This window comes from Elgaria multicarinata, chromosome 1, assembly GCF_023053635.1.
Source record: "Elgaria multicarinata webbii isolate HBS135686 ecotype San Diego chromosome 1, rElgMul1.1.pri, whole genome shotgun sequence".
NCBI classification, from domain to species: domain Eukaryota; kingdom Metazoa; phylum Chordata; class Lepidosauria; order Squamata; family Anguidae; genus Elgaria; species Elgaria multicarinata.
Genome location: NC_086171.1, coordinates 24,369,469 through 24,391,971, shown reverse-complemented (window position 1 = coordinate 24,391,971; position 22,503 = coordinate 24,369,469). Strand labels below are relative to the sequence as shown.

The 22,503-nt window shown below is 41.5% G+C and overlaps 1 protein-coding gene across 2 annotated transcripts in view; it reads left to right on the top strand.

Annotated features, from left to right (window-relative positions):
- RBMS3 (RNA binding motif single stranded interacting protein 3) overlaps positions 1-22,503 on the top strand; it is an 860,525-nt gene that overhangs the window by 740,467 nt on the left and 97,555 nt on the right. For both annotated transcript variants that reach the window (XM_063125041.1, XM_063125049.1), the window contains one exon: positions 13,229-13,275. In XM_063125041.1, coding sequence (XP_062981111.1) covers positions 13,229-13,275 — 47 coding nt within the window. The remainder of the gene's footprint in view (positions 1-13,228; positions 13,276-22,503) is intronic.

Genomic DNA, 22,503 nt, shown 5'->3' with positions numbered 1-22,503 from the left:
TGCACACAAACATATGGAGATAAATGCATAGGGTGTTCTTTTTTGTTCTTTTTCTTTTTTTGGAAACCCCAAAGTTGTAAAGGCTACACTTGCACAAAACTCCAAGTACCTATTTACCTAAAACCTGGTAGACTTCATCCCCTCAGAAGGGGTGACGATCCCTTCAAATTTCATCCAAATCTTCCTTGAAATTAAAAAAAAAAGTTATTGGGAGGGAGACACACTGCAAAGGAGGTCACAAACAGCCATAATGAGTACATGCCTGCAATGCAGAGCAACTTCAAATATCAACTCTGTAATTTGAAAAGGAACTCTTCAGTCAGCAAATGTACTGACTGTTCTGTTACAGGATTTTTCTTGGTGGAGGTGTGTATTTCCAAAATTTTGATGTTGTGGTTTTGGAAATGTATTAAGGAAGGAAATATGATTTCAGGCCCAAGTTTAAACTTGGGGGAGCCAGTTAGGCCTGTTCATACTTAAACATTTTGTTCTGCCTCTATTATGACAAGAGGCAAGATGTATTATGCTGTTCCAGTTATTTCCCAGTAGGCCATTAGAACAGGTTAATTTTCACTTGCTTCCCCTCATTTATTCTTTTCTAAATATTTAGTAACTAAAGGTCCTGTACCCTTACCATGTGTCCAAACTCAAAGTAACTCCATATGTGCTTTGCATGACAGAGTCAAGGAAGAAAAGAGAGATAAAATTGATAATGTTGTTCTTTTTGAATATTAGTAACACATTGAGCCATTTGCACCTCAAGAGTGGATGTCATTGCTCAAAATCCCTTGCACATTCATATGGAAATTATTCATAAAAGCTTTGCCTATTTTTAAACTAGAGAGCATCATAGCAATTATCATTTGGACGATAAAAGGGTGGGTCTGAAAACAAATCTCCCTCTCCCACCAACCATTCTTGTTACAGTGTTCTTTCTTTCTTTTTTAATGGCTAGACACTGGTGATTTTAAAATATGGTTAGCAGTTTTAAAAAGCTTAATCTCATCTTCCAACTATAATATGGCTTGGTGGTGTTGGTAGATATTTTATGAGCCATTCACCTAGAGGGAACCATTCATTAGCACCACCAGTGACCTAGCAAAACAAATAAGGAACACGTACAGGTTGCTCGCTTTCAGACAAGGTGGGTTACCATGCACTGTTGCAATGCAAATCTTCAAATTAGCATATACTGAACACCAGTAAAGCGGCAGCATTGACATGGGAGGATGAAATCACCTCAAAGAAGTCATTACGCTTTGTCATGCCTGTGATTTAAGACAACAACATTTCATTTTCAAGCCTTTATGGCTTACGAATTCGCCGAGTCAGGACAGCGCAAGAAGGTCTTGATATGACAGGCTGCAACAGAAAAGCTTCTGAAGTTAGGGATGTATACAGGACTACAAATGTTGCTTCGCAGAGCCTACAACTGCTGTTTTGAACACTCTATACATCCATATTTACAGAATATGTGTCGTTGCTACCCTCTCTTGGGCTGTGCTAGGTTTTGGATGAAAAGCAATGACATAATGCTGGTGTGCCTTGAGTAGTTCATTGCCCTGTACATAGTTACAGCTACTTTGACCTTTATGTGCATGTGAAGAACAGCATTATCACAATGTTTACAACTGAGGTGTGCTTAACATGTCATACCCATTGCACCTTTAAACGTCACAGAAAGATTACTGGTTGCTACTTTTATAGTGTGTGTGTGTGTGTGTGTGTGACTTTATAATTTATCACAACTTTTGATATAGTTATTTTCATTTTGTGAATGAATAGCAAACTGAGACTGAGACATAGGCCCTTTCTACACCTAAGGATTATCCCAGGAAAATGGAGGGATCGTCCCTGCCTGCTCCAGGGATCCTCTGTGTGTCATTTGCATGCACCGGGATGATCCCGGGACAATTCCTGGAAAAAAGGCAGGTGTAGAAACGGCCATAGTGACTGACTTTTTCAATCTCCTACTCCTGCTAAATAAATAAATTTTCTAGGGAAACCTAGAAAACAAAACAAACAAAAAAAACAAAAAAACAAAGACCCTTAGGAATTAAAAGAAAAAGATGTGAGAAAGCAAAAGCTTTGAGGGTTTGTATCTGGTTTGGAATTCCTCCATGTTTTTTCAGTCATGTTAGCATGGCCACCTCTTTTTTTCTAGAAAGGCTCCTCAGGTTTAACAGCTACATAGCAGGCCATCATTGTCCTCTCCATGCTGGGAATAGCAGGGCCTAACAGTGCAGTTGGGTGAGAATTTGTTTGGTCCATTTTTATATATATAACTTACAAAAAATTGCAAATTTCTTCATAAACAGGATGGAAAGAGCTGGAGGGTTTTTTTTAAAAAAAAAGTTGAAGAAAATGAAACTGACAGATTCATTTAGTCCCTTGTACCTTAAAAGCAGTGTTTGGTGGGAACAGAAGGCTATGAATGGTAGGAGATTGGGGGGGGGGAACCATTATGTGAGCCAAGTTCTGCTTGTAAATCTTTAGAGCCAAGCCACTGTTAACTTTACATGCGCAGAAATGTAAAGAGACTAAAGATATGAATATTTTAAAATAGATGTAAAAATGTAAGTGTCATATTGCTTCAGTTGCTTGCTAATTAAAATTAATGAGACCATCGTGTATTGTTATGGAGAAATGGAGGCAGTGGCGAACTTAAGGGAAATTTCCACTGGTTTTTTTCATCTGTGTTCTAGATTATTCGTTTTCAGTGCAGAATCATATGGATTCTGTGATTCTATGATTCACAGTTTCAGTTAGAGTTCAACAGAATGAAAACAACAGAATGAAATTTAATAGGGATAAATGCCAAGTTCTACATTTAGGGAATAGAAACCAAATGCACAGTTACAAGATGGGGGACACTTGGCTCAGCAATACTACAAATGAGAAAGATCTTGGAATTGTTGTAGATCACAAGCTGAATATGAGCCAACAGTGCGATATGGCTGCAAGAAAGGCAAATGCTATTTTGGGCTGCATTAATAGAAGTATAGCTTCCAAATCACGTGAGGTACTGGTTCCTCTCTATTTGGCCCTGGTTAGGCCTCATCTAGAGTATTGCGTCCAGTTCTGGGCTCCACAATTCAAGAAGGACGCAGACAAGCTGGAGCGTGTTCAGAAGAGGGCAACGAGGATGATCAGAGGTCTAGAAACAAAGCCCTATGAAGAGAGACTGAAAGAACTGGGCATGTTTAGCCTGGAGAAGTGAAGATTGAGGGGAGACATGATAGCACTCTTCAAATACTTAAAAGGTTGTCACACAGAGGAGGGCCAGGATCTCTTCTCGATTCTCCCAGAGTGCAGGACACGGAATAACGGGCTCAAGTTAAAGGAAGCCAGATTCCGGCTGGACATCAGGAAAAACTTCCTGACTGTTAGAGCAGTGCGACAGTGGAATCAGCTACCTAGGGAGGTTGTGGGCTCTCCCACACTAGAGGCCTTCAAGAGGCAGCTGGACAACCATCTGTCAGGGATGCTTTAGGGTGGATTCCTGCATTGAGCAGGGGGTTGGACTCGATGGCCTTGTAGGCCCCTTCCAACTCTGCTATTCTATGATTCTATGATTCAATACACAGGAAGAAACAGAAGCCAACTCCAAATCCATGGCTCTCTTAAAGGCAAATATACTTACATAGATAATTGATCAACCAATCATACAGTCGTTGCTTATTCTCATAATTACCGAGTCATTTATCAGAGAGTTTCTCCTATTGCAGTTTAGGGGGCAATAGTCACCCAGGCCCTTTTTACCCTGAAGGGTTATCCCAGGCAAATGGAGTGATCATCCCTGCCTGCTCCTGGGATCCCCTGTGTGTCATTTGCATGCACAGGGATGATCCTGGGACGATCCTGGGGGGAAAGGCAGATGTAGAAACAGCCTGAGTTTCTGAGGAGTAATTTGCTTTTTCATTTACTAGTAGTAGCTTTTAATTTAATACATTTTGTTATTTCTAGTACTATAAGAAGCAAATTAGACAATGAATAGTCAAGTATTGCCTGTGGTGGCTACCTGTTGTGTCTAATAAAATGCAATGCTTCAGACAAAAGTTTTTTGGTTTCGATATGAGATAACTCTCAGTGAAATACCATCAGTGTCTACTCCTAGTCTGCTCCATGGGTCTTACTCCCAGTTAAATGCATATAGAATTGCAGCCTCAACTTAATTTTCTTCACTTCTGGAGAACCTCTTTGGTTTCTTCTGGAAACAAACATCCTGAAAATACAATTTTCTGGCTTTCTGAATCTTGTGGGAATTAATTCCTACACAGAAGACATTTAGCGGCTGTTCATACAAGCATTTAGGCGCTTGAGTGCATCCATGCTCAACATTTCAAGAACGTTTCCAGGCCTGCCCCTGAAAAATACTGAGAACTGATGAAAGAAATCGTTTCAGAACAATGGGCCCCGGATACGGCCCTTGGACTCTTGCCAGACCCCAAACGTGCCTTCTTTGACGATGCAAAGAGGAGAGAAAAAGCCACACGCAATTCTTCAATATAGAACAAATATATAGGGAACGTATAGATTTATCCTTTTAACTTTCTAGTTGGCTTATACACCTTTCTACAGAATTTGCTAGAACACTTCTATACTGAACACTTCAGTAAAACTGAAAGGGAGATGTCAACCCTGTTGAAGACACAAACTAAGGGCCTTGCTAGACCATGCCGGATAAGCCAGCAGGGAGGCGGGGCAACGGCGCGCTAACTTTAGTGCGCGCCGCCTCGGCTCCTAGACGCACGACGTGCAGGGACTCCGGAAGCCCTGTAGCGTCGGCCATTTTTGTTTTTAATTTGCGTCCCGAAGCCGCCGGACAAGGTAAGTGCCTTTTTTAAAAAAAATTAAGCCCCCCCCGCTCCTGATCCCCCCCGCCATCCCCGATGCCTCCCTGCCCACTCTTTCCCCGCCCGTCCTCCCTCTCCCTGATGCCCGTGCCACCCGTCCTCCCTCTCCCCGATGCCCGTGCCGCCCGTCCTCCCTCTCCCTGATGCTCATGCCGCCCGTCCTCCCTCTCCCTGATGCCATCTCGGTGCCTGGCCTTCTCCCCCCCTCTCCTGCCGGGTCCGGCCTTCTCCCCCCCCTCTCCTGCCGGGTCCGGCCTTCCCCCCCGGGATGCCCCCCTGGCCCAATGGGCACAGCACTCGTACAAGCGCTGTGCCCAGTCCGTGGCTTTTCCCGGCTACTCGCAAGTAAACGAGTAGCCGCAAAAAAACACGGACCTTGCTAGACATTCTGCAGCCCCAGCCTGAGGCCAGGGCTGCGGAAAAGGAGAGCCATAAGCGACTTCGCTTATGGCGCGTTAGGGGAGGCTTCAGCGAGGCCTGACCCCGGATTCCCCTGTGCGTCATCTGGACGCAGAGCAAGGAAACCAGGCCTCACAGCGCGCTAAGGCCTCGTCTAACAAGGCCCTAAGTGCCAAGTTACACATGGCTGTACTTGTCAATTTGGAAGGATATCACTGCTTAATTTTTTAAAAAGAAAAAAGTAGATTTTCACTGACACTGCAATAGGGAAGTAAGGATTGTGTAAAATCTATTCCATCTGTGTTTCATGCATTATCAGGCAGCTTTCATTCTGTTATCTGCCATTGATAGAATCGTTTTGGTTTTGGTTTTGTTTCCAAATTTACAGAAATGCAAATTTACACAAATTTGCATGTGCAAAAATGTTCAATCTCCCCCCAAATGTGCAAGTTCCCCCCAAATGGCTTTTTTAAAAAAACGTTTAGGCCAGTGGTTTTTTAAAAATAGAAATTATGCATATTTTTCTACAACAAATTTTGCACAAAGCTCCCCAAGGTTATTTCACAAGTCTGCAGAATCTGCCCGACAGGGGAAAAACCAGTCTTCTGCAGTATCTGCAGGTCAAATATATAAAAACCCAATTCATTGATTCTGGTGCAGATTTCCCGCACATCCCCAGATGGCAGTGTGTGGAGAGAGGATGTTTAACCCTCCCCTCCCCACCATAGAAACATAGAATAGTAGAGCTGGAAGGGGCCTATAAGGCCATTTAGTCCAACAACCTGCTCAGTGCAGGAATCCACCCTAAAGCATCCCTGACAGATGGTTGTCCAGCTGCCTCTTGAATGCCTCTAGTGTGGGAGAGCCCACAACCTCCCCAGGTAACTGGTTCCATTGTCGTACTGCTCTAACAGTCAGGAAGTCTCCTATGATCCCTATGAACCCCCCCTCTGCCCAAGCTAGGTCTCAGTAAAAAGCTCCCATTGGCACTTTAAAGAGATGGCTGGCAGAGGCACCTGGCATAGATGCAAACTGAGCCCCACTGAACACAAGGGGAGCTCATGGGGGGGATTTTTGCCTTTATTTTCAGGCAAATCTTAATTCTTGCCCCCTTCCATTGATTATATTAGGAAGGGAAATCCTTACAACAGCATAAGGCTGGTCTGGTTGGGGGCCTGATCCTGGGGCCTCATTCGTGAAAGCCTATTCGAGCCTTTCTTTTGACTACCACCAGTGGGAACACCACCAGTTAGAGCCTTATACCAGTGGAGCTGTTTGTGGCTGTAGCTAGGACCGTGTTTCAAGTTTGGACTACATCTCTGAGAGTTTGTGGATTTGATTACGTCTGTTTCTAGAATCCTTTTCTTGGATTGCCTGGGATGGATTATGCCAAGAGTCTTTTGAGCCCTTTGGCTGTGTTCCGAACTGTAGAGATTGCAATGGGGAAACCAACTTGTATGGATCTCTGACATGGCTATAGTTATTAGCTTTTGACTGCTTTAGAATTACGTAGAACCTATAACTAATTACCATCAGCTATATAATTAGTGAAGAGTGAAGCTTTTACTATGCTGCAATAAAAAATTTACACTGATTTGTCCTGTGTCAGAATGCAAGAGTGTTTGCTTGAAGGATTGGGCCCCTGGCACCTGGGAGGAGGCAGACCCAAGGGAAGGCTGGCCTCTGCAGTATCCTAATCTCTTCCAACCAGTGTTTCTGGGAGTTCAGGTTGCACTAGCCAAACTACCTGTACTGCTAAACTCATAACTTAGATGCTCATCAAGTTTTTGTTTAACTTAATTATAGGTGTGGGAGAGGGGGATTTTCATTGGGGTCATGACCAAGTAAGGAATGAGCAAATCTTGCCTCTTCACAACTGTAGTCCCGTTGAACTCTCCTCGCTCATATACACAACACTTACTATTTTAAAGAGTCATTATGCGGTTAGAAGTGTTATGTGTAGTTTGACCCTTATGCACAAATGCTTTTGTGTCTTGTTATAGTTGATATTCTTTGGTGCTGTTAAAGGTACTTAGATTTAAAATGAAATATATGTCCAATATTTGTTTTGAATGTATCTACGCTGCTGTCAAACCAGTTTTTGAATACTTTGGCTGTTTGTGTATTTCAGTCATTTGAGTTGGATGCTTTTTTTTTTAATTGGTTTTGAGGACATCAACATTTATGATGTACTCCCAATCCTCTCCAATCTAATTAAAATAATAGTAGATTTGATTTCCCCCAAAATATTCCACATGCCATATGCTAGGTCTGAAACTGGATTGGTGTTGACAGCTGAGAATTTGATGGAGAATTTGATGGGGTTTTGTGTTGGTTGGTTTTGTGTGTGTGTGTGTGGTGGTGTTATTTTTTAAGATTAGGAGGTATTTGTGAATATTTTGATGCTATATTAGTATATTTTATTATTATTTTTAGGAAAAGTTGCTTCAAACATACAACAGTTTACATGAGCAAAGAATCAGACCTTAATTTTCAAAACATACTTATCAAAAGCAGATGAGGTAAAAGATAAGGAAGAAGAAAGATTTATGGCTGTTAACATTGGATTTTATTACTTATTTATTAATTTCATTTCTATGCCACCCAATTGCTGAAGCTCGCTGGGCAGTTTGCAACAGTAATACTTCTAAGTTGGACTTGAATTAGTTTTAGAAATATGCATATATATTCTGAGAATGTTCTCTTTGCAGGTGTCTGACAGGGTCTGGGAGTCTGGGGGGCTTCCCTGCCCCCCCCGACCTTGGACCCAGCCCACTGGGTTGCAGCATGTTTGCTCTTGGAGCAGCTCACAGCTCAGCAACCACCCAGCAGCCATCCGCCTTGCGTATTTCCCAAGTTGTGTAAATGGCAGCCGTAAAGGCCCCATTTATGCAACTTGGGAAATACACAATTTCTGGAGCCACAATGCAACAATGCCTAGGCAAGGGCGGTCAGCCTTGCAGCTTCAGTGGATGCTCACAGGGACAACCCCTTTACTACATGAACCTGAAGTTATTACTTCTTTTGTGGATAATCTGTAGATAGAACTGTATATTTTTTTTAAAAAATGTTTAATTTAAGATTCAATTCTTGAAAAGGCTTAACTACAAAAATAAAAATGTGCCATTTAAAGATCATTTTTTAAAAAAAATGACTTGAAACTATTCTTTTAACACTCTCCCGTTTCTGACCTACCATTCATTACTATTCTGCTCAATGCCCTCCAGCAATTTAGAGAGAAAAATATACAAAGGTCATTGGGGAGACTGGGATTTCCCCACTTGGTTGTAAAGTCAATAGCTACAGGAAAGTCAAAGTCGTTGATCCTGGTGCCAATCCTCTTCTCTCTACCAGCAGCAGGCATTTAGGAACGATTAGTAGGTCTCTGCTGGGTGTATTTTAGATCTCAGACACAGGCTTTTTTATGCTTCAAGAAGAAAGGTAATACTGGGTTCAGCTCCACTGTCATCTAGGAACAGGGATGATTCCATATGGTAGCTAACAGGGCTCATCTACACCAAGCAGGATATTCCTCTATGAAAGCGGCATATGGTCTGTGTCAATGGGCCCCAACAGTCAGTGCACTTCAATACGGCTGTAAAGCCGTAGTGTGCTTCCTGCCTTTTATATACCACTTTCATAGTAGAATATCCTGGATGGTGTAGATGAGCCCTGAGTTCTTATTCTTGTCTCTATGTACAAGACTGTTAAGGGGCTTTTTTTTGGGGGGGGGGGACCCTGAACCCTGCTGAAGGGTCCTGCATGTATCTGACCCAAAATTATATTATCTTGTTAAATGCATGCTTGGCTTCCCTCCTAGCCTATTCCTGCAATGCAGACAGAGCATGTCAGATATTCTAAATATCCCCAATGGCTACTGCTGCTCAGACATGTGGGGCAGAAACATCCATCACTTCACAATGATGATCGTACTATAGTTGGGTAGTGTGACCACTTATGAATCACCCCCAAAGAGGAAATGCATCACCCAAAAAGAGGATGCTGGTTTGGAATACATTCGCATGTGCTAATTTATATGTATAAATGGACATTTAGAAATTGCTATTATAACTTAAATGGAAATACAATACATCTCATTGTAGTACAGAAGATTGTGACTAGGTGACTTCTGTGCCTGCCCTCCAACTGCTAATTGTTGATGGGCAACAGTTCTGATGGTTCTTTAGACAAGACAGCCCTTCAAACAGGATGGCAGCCTTCATACAGAGGATTGTCCTCTGTAAAAGAGGGCACATGGCTGAGCCCCTGTTCTCTAACCCACTTGGTATAATCTGAACTCATCCAGCATATACTAACTCAATACACATTGGTGGGCCTCATATAGGCAGCCTGTGGGTGAAAAAGCCAATTATTATATTGCTTTTATCTTTGTTTTATTAGCTGTAATCCACATTAATTGAATTAAAATGTTAACATACAAAGCAGGTTGGGGACAGGACTGGTTGAGAAGGACTGGTTGAGCAGTTTTGTGTTGGTGTAGGTTGCATCAGACCTGTGGAGCATAAATTTGGGAATGAAATTATGCTTTATTGGCCTTTTGTCATAATACCAGATGTTTGGGGGTATATGTATGGGGGATGTGTTACAAAGCTCTATTTTCCCCCTTGCTATTTCTCCTATCAGTCAGGACTGAAAAAGCAATGTGAATCAGAAGATGACAAATACTGTGGAAGAATGTTAAGGGCCCAAAATATTCTAATTAAAACCTGTGCATTCCTTGAGTAACTAGTTAATTTATGTCTTTAAGCTCAAGCAACATGAAATTAGTTAGGAACAGGATGTGAAGTAGGACAATAACAACAACAATAAATAATTTATATAGCGCTTTATTGCAAAGTGCTGTACATCAAATAAAGTAGGTCAACGTTTACAAAAATACAATAAATGCAATAATCCTAATAGAAGAACTTAACTGAATCAAAGAATATAACAATAACAACATTCAACAATATCTTAGATACAAGTTTACAGCAGAGCAGATAAATATAACTTGGTTGGAATAGCATCTTTCCCCCTGAAACAGCATCTCCCACACTGCAGCTCCAGTCTTGCTTTTAAAGTCTCCACTTGGGGGGGGGGGAGCAGATAAATAGCCCACCCTTGATGGCACAGCGTCTCTTCAGCCTTGCTTTTGAAGTGTCCAGGTGCGAGGGGGAGAGCAGGTGGAAGAACTCATCCTTTATGTTTGGTGGGGATGGGAAGAAGGGCTAGATGCACCTGGATTGTCTATAGGAGTGAATGCAGATTTTGTTCCTGTTCACAAATCATTCGAATCTGCCCCCTTCGCAATGCTGAATGCAGATGTGAGCAGGGATGCAATGCTCTGGAAATTTCCTGAAATTGCATTCGCATTTGAAAGTGCATACTTCAAAAACACAATTTTTCAGAGGTGTGCATTTGTGCAAATTCACCCCACCCCACCCCTCAATCTGCATTGTCATGCTGTAGTGTAGAAAATGCACATGTTTGGTCAGAAAAATGTGTACTTTTTAAAATGACTATTTTTTTCAATGGGAAAAAGTGCACTTTTTAACATGTGCATTTTGCCAATATTTTTTTTGCACTTTTTAAAAAGTGTATTTTTCTGATAAAAAATAATGTGCATTTTTCTTGATTGAAACAAAAGGCCGGTTGCATCCGGTAATGCAAATGAGGTGATATAAGTTTCGAGGAAGAATCCAGTGTGGTGTAGTGGCTAGAGTGTTGGACTGGGAGTTGGGAGATCCGGGTTCTAGTCCCCACTCAGCCATGGAAACACTCTGGGTGACTTTGGGCTGTCACAGACTCTCAGCCCAGCCTACCTCACAGGGTTGTTGTTGTGAGGATAAAAATGGAGGGGAGGAGGATTATGTATGCTACCTTGGGATTCTTGGAGGAAAAAGGGTGTGATATAAATGAAATAATAAATTTAAAAATGAATAAAATATCCAGAGAATTTCAACGAACTCGAACATTGCATGTTCAGCCATTCCACCTTTCCGCCTGCTGCCTAGCCCTTACTTTTCCCTACCAACATTGCCAAGGTTGATCACTGGCAAGAGGCTCACCATGGTTAAGAGTCCCTTGGCTCCTCCTCCAACATCCTTTCTTACCTGCTTTTTTCCTGTGCTGTGCTGTGCTGTGAAAGGATGAGCAAGCAGGTGTCAATGAAAGCTACATGAAGGTGACCACCGCAGACCTGGAGCTGACACAAACCATTGCTATTTTTGAACATCCAGCATTGAAAATGTATGGTGTGTGCATCTGCAATAAATCAAATTGGCCACTGCATTGAAAGCAAACATGTGTATTCCCTTACTATGGTATTTATTTTCCATACAGTGTCTACTGTAACACAGCCTTTAAATACCAATATAGCTAAAAGTGTGTCAGCAGCATAGGTAAGCCTAGTACTGGGTGGCAAGTGGCTATAGAGCTTAGTAGGGGAAGACTACTACAAAAGCATTTGAATTCTTGAACATTTTTTTTAAAAAAATGTTTGTATATTTGGATCTAAGACTTAAACTGATACAACTCAGTTCTATTCAATTCTTACTTGAAATTGCACACGCAACCTCAATAAAAACCTTGCAAATGTTATCTTTATTACACATCAGAAATCACACAGAGAGTGTGTCGTCTAAAATAAGTGTCTCTCAGCATGTTTCAGTGGAGAAAACATCCTATTTCTTAAATATACAGCTGTATGTTTGAAACATGTCACATCAAAAGGGTTGATTTATTGTTTAAAATCTTCTTTTTAAAAAAAAAGAAAAAAAAATTGTGGGCCTTTTTAATACCATAGTGTTTTTTCCCCAGTCAGAACTGTCATAAATTATCAAAGGAAAGATCACTGCCAACAGTGCCATGTTAACTTTCCCATCGAGTAAAGCTTATTTTATTAAAGGAGTGTTTAAACCAAATCTCATTTGCACTGTTGGTGCCCTGCTTTGCTTCTTCAAAGAGCTTTTAGTTTGCAATACTTGCTATCAAGGATTTCCTTTCTTTCTGTTTAATTTTTCTTGCCCTATCACTTTCCATACTTTTTACAACTTGTAATCAATTTCTGTAACTTATTTGCTCCTTTCTTCCTCATACATCTGCCACATGCTTCTTAGATTCCATATCCAATTTAATCCCTATCTGGTTTCCCATGTCCTGAGGCATGTCTACACCATAGGGTGTAGAGGGAGGAAGGGGGAGGATTGCAGACTTACCTGCTTCTGCGATCCTCCTCCAGAGTCTTGACTGCCACACAATGTCCCTGGAGTAAGGAAGGACGTCGCAGCCACCATTTTTAGCGCTCAACTGAAAAAGAAAGCTAAAAAAACCAAAAATCCCCAATACTTTTAGCAAAGGAAATCTATAGAGTGTCATCAGACAGGGGCGTTGCATTTCATCAGTCCCCCCCCTTCAGTCCCACAATACTTTCTCTTTCTTTACATGGAGAAGAAAGAGGAAGTATACAATAACAAGTATACATGTGGCTCATTCAGTGGGCGTTTTTATCCCGCTACTTCTCCTGTGCACAGCAGGAAATGGCAGCATGTTTTGCTACAGCTGAACAAAGTTGGGTTTTCCAGGTCTTTTTTTGCGATGGGAAAATGAGCAGAAGGGGCAGGAGACATGCGGGAGGCAGATGGCGTTGTCAAAAGCACCCATGAAAAACCATGAGTGGGCAGTAATGCGCATGCGACAAAACACCCATCTGATGTTTTATATTGCTGGGGATTAAAAAGGAACAAATTTGCCACAGGATTTAATCCTTCCTGCTTCCTGAATAAAAATCTGCATTTATGTAGAAAAAATCAGTTTACATCATGAAATGAATGCAATTTCAAAAAGCACTAAGATGCTATTTAATGCGAAAGGAAACTGGATGAAGTAGTGGAGCCCCCAATTCCCCTGCTTTTTCATGGGTATGTACATTTGATACAAAAAGAGTAACATTCTGTTTCTCCCCCTGTGTGCAGACTGGCATGGCCTTGACATATGACCCCACAGCTGCTATACAGAATGGGTAAGTAGCATATACTTTACTTTTTTAAAAAAAGCCACAGTCTTTTCCAAAACAGCTTTCAGCAGTTAAAAAGCTATTTAAAAGGCAAGTCCATCACAAAATACAATTCAAAAGAAATTTAAAGTAGACTGCCAAGCATGAACGGTAGTTTTTCTTTTTGCGTCCTCCTTTTTCTCACAATATTTCCATTTGTCAACTGCAGATTTGCTCAGAGTGCAACACTATGCTTGTTTAGACAGAAAAATATCCTACGACTCCCAGGAATGCTGGGAGTTGTATGACTTTTTTCTGTCTAAACATGGGTAGGACTGTACCCTTAAGTTGTTATATCCTCTGAAGCTTGACTGCAGGCACCACTCCCTCCATCCATCAGTAAGAGGCAGACATGTTTCAAAGAATGTTTGGTATTCTCAATGACCCTAATATCTGAGGAGTTGCTTTAAACACCCACACACAAACACACAAACACAGAGATGCTTAGTTAGGCTGAAAGCAGCATTTTGAAGGCATTGGTGCCTTTTCCATTTGAGCTTTTAGAGATGCTTCTGCCTTATCATTCAAGGGAGGTCAACTGATATCCCACCCATCCACCCACCCTTTTCCTTCTCCGAGCCTGGAGAGAGATTCGATCATGAAATCACAGCATGAGTTACATATTTTCCTCAACAGAGTTTTCCCACCATTTGGAGTAGTGTCTCCCTAGTATGCCTTTTTAAAATCCAGGGATGCATTGCCTCTGCTATGGAGGAACAGGCTTGAGGGCTCCCGGACTTGAGGAGTAAGTGAGAAAATTTGCAAGTCTCTCAATCATATGCACTTCACTGCATGGACAATCTCAATGGAAACATTGTGGTTCATTTGATGAAGCGGACAGCATCCACAAAAGATTATTCCAGAAAAACAAAAGTCGGCCACAAGACTCTGGGCAGTATCCAAGTTGTCCATTCTGTGAGTGGGGCCCACCACTGATTCTGTTCTGCAAGCAGTGCCCACAGTTCCCCAATTGGGGATTTAGTGCCTCCTTTTGGAAGCTCTGAAATGAGCAGAAATGCTTGTTTCTTGATCAGGACAGGTCAGCAGAGCACCCTTATGTGAGTTCTGCTGACCTGCCCCCATTCCAGAAAAGAGTGTTTCCACTTGTTTCTGGCTCCATAAAGAAGCACTAAATCCCCATTGTGCGAGCAGTGCGCACTGCTTGTGAAAGACAATCAACGGCGGGGCCCACATGAGCAGTGGCCTGCTTGGATACTGTCCTGTGCAACAGATTAACACAACTACCCCTTTGGAAATTGTAATTTACACTAACCTCTGGTTCTGTCATCGGGACTCTCCATTCAATTGTGCATATCGTAAGAGTGATTGTGGAATCAATTTTTGGTCATTTCTGTGTGTATATGGAATATTTCTTATCAGTTTACATTTTTAAAGTCTTCAAGGCCAAAAAAATTACAACCTCAGAATGTCTCCTCTGAACCTCCAGGAAATTGGAGGTCATGTTGGACAGCAGCTTCCTGATAGCTCTCTCCTCCAGCACTCTCACTGACTCTCAAGAATGTGTTCCCCGGAGAGCCTGGCTATGTTGTACCTTTCTTTGCTCTGTCATCCACAGAGGGTTTGCATATGTTTATTGTAAAAAAGACTTGATCCTCCAGTTGGTCTTTCTCTTTTCTAATCTAATATTACTGCAATGAAAGTCTCTGCTGTAATAATGTTTGGTAATGCTTAAGCATTATATCAGCCAAGGGATATTGTTCATGAGCCTTTTGTCAGAACTACATATGGACATGCTGCATAAGAAGATGGTGTTTTATTATTGAGGATAAATACCAGGCTTTGGCACTGTACAACTGCATAGGGAAAGAACAGTAGTAAAAGCATTGAAATACAGTCAATATAGAACAAAGAATGATACATTCCCCAAATGTGGCATTCTTCTGTGATGTAGAAACAGGTGAACTGCCTGCTAGTTATGAGCAATAAGTCGTGGAGAATTCTGTTGTATGCCATGGAGACCATGAGTCTGTTATGGGCATTTGTATATCTGTCATTGTGATCTTTATATATAAACCAAATGTAGACATGCTACTATATCAAAAAACAAAACTAGACTAGGGACTGCAGTTGTAAATACATTACCTCCAATTGTATGTGAGTTACCCCGTGTAACCACATCCATTTAAGACTAGCTGCCATTTTATGACTAGTATCTGCCCTGTCAAAATGTGTACTTGATTGTTGTTGTTTTTAATTTACACCTGCTACAGAGTTTAGTTTTTGGTGTGTGTGTGTGTGTGTGTATGTATGTGTTTAATCTAGCTATAATCCGCTATGTGTCTGCATTATCCCTAGAGGTGGGCTGCTCCTGTAGTAGCCTCTCTCCCCTCAAAAGAGAATTATTACAGTGGACATACAACCACTTTTTCAAAATATTGTGAGACAAGCATGAGAAGACCTTGGAGGTTCATGTTATTGGCCTATAGACTGTGAAGATAAAATTGAGGCTGAATTATAAATCATGCTTAAGAGTGTTGATAAGTTCTTTTTATGCGAGGTGTCTAGCTTTTCTAAGAACTTGTGAGATTTACTGGAGCCAATCAGGAGCAGCATTAGAATGGAAGAAACAACAGTATGGACAGTAAGCTGCTGAGAGAATGAACAGGTTGATAAAAAAGGCCCTACACCTTGCTCCAGCTGTCAGATTTATCCATGGAAAGATTCCATAAGAGAGACAAACTTTGCTTACAGGACTGCTCCACATTCAGCAACAGGAGTATCATCCTTTGAACTGTTTATGAGGATACAAAGCTAATAGAAGACTAAATACCTATCCAGTTCAACCAGGCATGTGAACCTTTTGATATGGCACTTATGGAATGTATTAAAGAGGATTTTACATTTAGCTTGTATGCCTAGAATTTGCAAGGATGTAGACCATTAAACAAGGAGCTAGAGCTCAGAAAATTTAGAATGAAAAACTTCATTCAAGTGGAAGTATCCTACAGAGTCAGAAAAGGATATTCCTGATATTCATATCCACTGCAAATTGTAGACATCCAAGGCAACTATCTTTGAGGATGAAGAGAAATGGGACATCTGAAAGCTTGATAAGCAGTAGATGAAAATGATGCTAGCTTCTCTTTTGGACTAGAATGCCCTGTTGATGAGTTTCACGTTCTCTCTGACTATAAGAGCTAACCTAAAGAAATTTGAGAATTTTGGAGTTAACTTTTGAACCCATGTTAATTACCTTTTGGTTGCTCTTCTGAAGCTGAGCGATGATGTTTTTCAGAGGTTTATCACTAGGGGTCACTAGTAGGAAGAAGAAGGAGGAGGAAAAGCATTTCTTTTATTTATAATGCTTATGTACCACTTAATATAATAACATTTCTAATAACTGTACACCCTGCCTTTCAGGGAAAAGAACTCCTTTCAGTTTGGTTTAGGAGTTAAGGAAAAGGAAAATGTAGGGAAGACAGAATGGAGGTAAAAGCCATAAGGGAAATTGTGTGAATAAAACCACTTCTTTCATGTCTAAGCTCTTTATGGAGGTGCCTTGCACCCTCACTTGCCTTCCTTCCCGGTATCTGTATGGGAAGAAAGGCAAGTGCGATTTTTTCCAGCCCACGCCTCTGGAAAAGAAAAAGGAAAACAAACCGGGGGGGGGGAGGAGAAAAGGAACGGTGCTGTTCCTCCCCCCCTTTTTAAAAAATCTTCTAATCTCTATCTGCGGAGCTCCACAGATACATATACTAAAAATAAAAATAGGGGGAAGGAATGAGGCAGCAGAGGAGGACGCGAGAGGGACTAGGGGGGAGTCTACACCGTTCCGAAGGCGCCCCGAAGCCACTTGAGGGCGCCCCGAAAACGCTCGTGTACTATGTACCTTAATCGTCCCCAGAAGAGGAGGAGGAGGAGGCGTGCTTCGGCGTTCCGAAGGGCGAGGAAAGGGGGGCGGCGGCGGCGGCTTCTTCCGTAGTTTGCCTCTCCAAGGAGTTTGCCTCTCCAAGGAGTGCGCGCGGGGGAGATCCCCAGCCACAGCAAGTGGCGGAGGAAGCAGGCTGGAGACACGCGCGCACAAGGACACACGAGGCAAACTGTTGCTGGCAGCGGAGGCGAAGGGGAGGAAGAGGCGGCGGTGCGCGCTGCGTCCCGGCCTTTCCGGGGAGGGATTTCTCTCTCTCTCTCTCTCTCTCCTGTCTTCCTTTTAATTCCGCGATCCATTGTCCTCCTCGCTCTCGCTCAGGGCTGCTCAGGCAACACACACACACACGCCTCCGCCTCTTCTGGGGACGATTAAGGTACATAGTACACGAGCATTTTCAGGGCGCCCTCAAGTGGCTTCGGGGCGCCCTCGGAACGGTGTGTAGACTCCCCCTAGGACAGTGGTTCTCAACCTTCCTAATGCCATGACCCTTTAATACAGTCCCTCATGTTGTGGTGACCCCCAAGCATAAAATTATTTTCATTGCTACTTCATAACTGTAATTTTGCTACTGCTATATAGCAAAATTATGTAGCTTGGTTCCTAAGACCATCGGAAGTATGTGTTTTCCGATGGTCTTAGGCGACCCCTGTGAAAGGGTCGTTTGACCCCCAAAGGGGTCGTGACCCACAGGTTGAGAACCGCTGCCCTAGGAGAACCACTTCTCTTCCCTCTGGCTGCCTCATTCCTCCCCCCCCCACTTTTATTTTTATTATACATTTCTGCAGAGCTCCACAGATAGAGATTAGAAAATTAAAAGGGGGGGTTGGGCAGCCAGAGGGAGGAGGTTCTCCAAGTCCTTCTCGCATCCTCATCTGCTGCCTCGTTCCTCCCCCCATTTTTATTTTTATTATATGTTTCTGTGGAGACCCAGATTTCTAATCTATGGGCTCATCTACACCAAGTAGGACATTCCACTTTGAAAGTGGTATATCAAAGGCAGGAGCCACAGTACTACTTCATAGTGGTATTGAAGTGCACTGACAACTGTTGGGGCCCATCACACATACCATATACCATTTTCATACTGCTTTCATAGTGCTATATCCTGCTTGGTGTAGATGTGTCATGAGCCCAACAGTTTTCAGTACGCTTCAGTACCACTATAAAGCAGTAGTGTAGATCTTGTAGTGCACTTCAATACTGCTATGAAGCAGTAGTGTGGCTCCTGTATTTCATATACTGCTTTCATAGTGGAATATCCTGCTTGGTGTAGATGAGCCCATAGATTAGAATTCTTTTTAAAAGGCAGGGGGAATGGCCCCATTCCTCTCCTCCCCACTTTTTTTTTTTTGTACTTTTCTAGAGGCGCGGGGCCAGCCATGGTGACCAATCAGGTTGCTATGGGCTCCGCTACCAAAAAAGTCGGGGTAAGTGCCCGACTTCTTTGGAGTGGAGTTTCCAGGGATTGCCCCCGGATGGCTTCGCAATGCCAGCTACGTCATGTAGATGACATGCCGCTACTGCGAAGCAACCCTGGGGCAAACCCTTCGTGTAGATGTGCCCTAAGCCTTACGAACCATTGACCTCTTTACCAAAAACAAGATACAAACCTTTAAGGCTTCTTAAGCACCAGTGGCGTTGCCTTGTATCACTCATTACTTCCTTCATGACTTCCTTATCTGATACCTCTGGGGACACTCTGGTAACGGGCTTTCCAGGACTGTCTCCCACAGAATTACCTAGGAAACAATCTGGGGGGAAATTGCTGACTACTGTGGCTGCTGGTGCCTGGAGGTTTAGTGAAGCACTGCTTTCTCCTGTGCAGGAAAGTGCTGTGGAGGGGGGGGGAGTTCATTATAATAATTTCAGTTGAGAGAGAGGTTGACATGGCATGGGTTTGAGTATAATAAAATAACAATATAAGGTAGAATTTGGCAGGATTTTTTGGGGGGGATGAATAAAATACATAAACTGTGGTACCATAAAACAAAATAATTAAAAATCAGATGGAATGGGATGGGGGATGTTTGTTATGGGATGGAATACATAAATTGGATTAAAATGGAGATTGTTTGTTCTAAAAAGGGTGGGATAAGATAAAATGAATAAAATGGGATAACAGAAAATGAAATACAAATATATGATACAGAATAAATTGGGAAAGATGGGGAGAAGTGAACATTATATAAACAAGAATGGAATGGGATAAAATGGGATGGCAGAAAATAAAGTAGATGTGATGTGATGGAGGTGTTTATTTAGGAACAGAATACATAAAGTAGGTTAAAGTGGGAAGTCTTTGCTATGAAAAGGATGGGCTGATAAAAATAAACGAGATGGGATTTGGGGATGTTCATTATGAAAAGGATGGGAGGAAGAGATGAATGAAATAAAATGAATATAATGGGGTAACACTAGTGTGATTGGAAGAAGAGGAAGAAGAAGAAGAAGAAGAAGAAGAAGAAGAAGAAGAAGAAGAAGAACTACTACTACTACTACTACTACTACTGCTGCTACACTGTTGAAGTCTAGTTAATTACAAGTTCAATTGTATGAATTACATTTTCAAGCAGAGTACACTATAAATTCTGGTTGCCAGTCCAGTACTGATAATTTTCATTTATTTTGTGCAGGTAGTGTTGGCTCATTTATTTAAAAACAACATCTGCCAGGGAGCCTGTGTCAATCCTAGTGGTCAGCATAGCAGTTCCAAGGGAAACATATGCAATTCACCCATATGCCTGGTGATCCCAGCAAGTGCAAATGCCTTGAAAAATCCACTGTGTTTTAAACAAAAAGGCTCTCGCTTGATGCGCATAGAGCACCAATGGAAAGTAAAATGCTGCTATTCATTATCTCATAAATAGCACAACTGCAAAATATTGCCAAGCTACATTTGTAGGCTAAAACCATGTGCACACATTATCAGGTTTTCAATATATCAGTATTAGTGAAACAGAAATTTGTTGCTATCCTCTTTCATTTCCCAGCTCCACCCCCAGAGTCAAGCATGCTTCCATGCATATTTTAAAATCTTATTTGTATTAATGAAACCAATTTGGGGTGGGTGGGTCAGATGTCTTCCTAGTTTTGCCATTTTAAATCCTCCCTGTCACTATTGCCATCTTCATACAGCTGAATCCTTGGTTGCCTTCTAGTTTAATTGGTTTCATTGCAAGTTGTTAACCCTCTATCAATAAATAGGTGGGGTCCAACTCACCCAAATAGCACTTTGGGTAGGGGAACATGAAACAGTTGTGCTAGTGTTCCACTGCTTCATATTCCTGGCAGTCCTCAAACAAGATGAGATGTGAATTGCCATTTGGTTTTCAGGTGACGCCCTACATAGTTTACTGAGGAAAGAACTTTGAGGGTGGAAAAACTATCTATTTTCATAATGAAAAAAAAAATACTCCATTGCCTTTTCACCAGCATAAACAGCATCATGGGTTAATAGTACTCATTGGTTTACAAAACCTCTTTACAAACCTTTTTTTTAAAAAAAGGGTTTGTTTGTTAGAACCTTCCTTGTGACCCGACAAAACTATCCCCCCCCCCCGATTTTGCGCAAAATTTACTAATCTAGATTTGGAGTAATTTTGGCTGCAGTTGTGAGCTTTATCCACAGTGCTTCATATATGAAAGGTGCACATGATGAACAAATAGTAGGGATAGACTATTCTGTCTGTTTCACTTTCTGTAATGTTTGCATCTTTCAAGCAACAAGTTCATTCCAGCCCATTTTTCACATCAGTTTGTGAATAGTATTTTAAGTCTGCATGAACATTTATATGCGTTTTCATGCATGTTTTCATATGCTCAAAATTTTGAATGTGTTTTTAGAAGCAATTTCCCTTAACATATGCCCTTTTCGGACTATTTCGCCCAATCTCATTTTCGTACGCAATTTCCCTTAAAGTAAACAATTAGTACACTTTTTGAGAATGGAATCTTGCTTCGCAGAATTCCGAGAAGACCAAAAAACTAAAAAACAAAACCCACACCTGAGTATAATTGTGTTCTGGTTTGAGTCTTCATTCAGGAAGTGTGAATTATGTCTTTCCATGTTAAAATGTGAACCAATCAAATTCCTTCTCCATCTCTAACTATTAGTGCTGTTCATTTGCTTTGATGACATTTACTGTTCAATAAGGCAGTAAATGTCATCAAAACCTGCAAGTAAGGCATAAAATTCTAGCTGTATTGCAATTCCAAAAGTTATATTTATGATGCTGATATATATAAGGGTGCCCCAGCAGCTCAAAATATAGTCCAGACAGTGGTAGATACATTAATTCAATATTGACAGGATTTCAGCTGAGCTATAACAATGGGTAAGTTTTCCACCAGTTCGTCACTAGCCAGGGAATTAACTCAGAAAATCCTGGTCCTGGTTGGCACATGGCAAAACAAACAAACGATTCTCTGAGTGGCTCATAATGAAAAACCATGTCTCACAGTGTTTTGGGGTTATGTTGTTGTTCTTTTCAAATATAGTGGACACTTCATATTTAAATGTCTATATTGTTTGGAAGCTTAACAATTCAAGGTAGTGTGAATGCCCCCAAAGATATTTCCTAGTAGACCTGAGTCTATAGCTTATCCAGCCTGGGGTTGAGTCAAGGGGCATAGCCAGCTTGCCTGCAACATCGAAAAGCCAACATTCAAACAGGTAGGGCCTGTCACTGTTGGTACCAAGAGAATGGGCAGTGGCAGTTGATGTAATGACAGGAAATTGCAGCAACTATGTGCTTCATGTAACAGTTTTGTTTGAACTACTCCTGTAGTTGTGAAATGTGATTGTGAATAGGCTGCCTGTCACGTGCCATGGTGGCAAGGTATATGAGATTTGGTATACTCTCATAATTATGTTATACTCCCATAATTATGTTTTATATATGTGGGTGTGGGGTGGGTGGGTGTATGTGTGTTAATGACACAATATGTTGTTTTAAGTTCTAAAAACTGTGGGGTTATTTAGAACCCACATACTGTTTGTGTAAATTTTGTACTTTACACTCTGGGGTATTACTGACCCCATTGACTGATGTGTGATTATATTGTTTAACTGGAAAAGGGTAGGTCTCAAGGCATGATTTATTTCTTTTTTTTAACTGCAAATGGTATCTTCCATAATATGTATGGATTTCTTGGGGTATATTGACCCCAGTACTGGATTAGTACAGTCATTTATTCTATTTTGCGATTAAACTAGAAAACATATTTTATGAATTTAAATTGTCATTGAAGTTATTCCAGTAAGCAACTTTCTTCTCTCATGTGAACTAAGCTAGACAATTTAG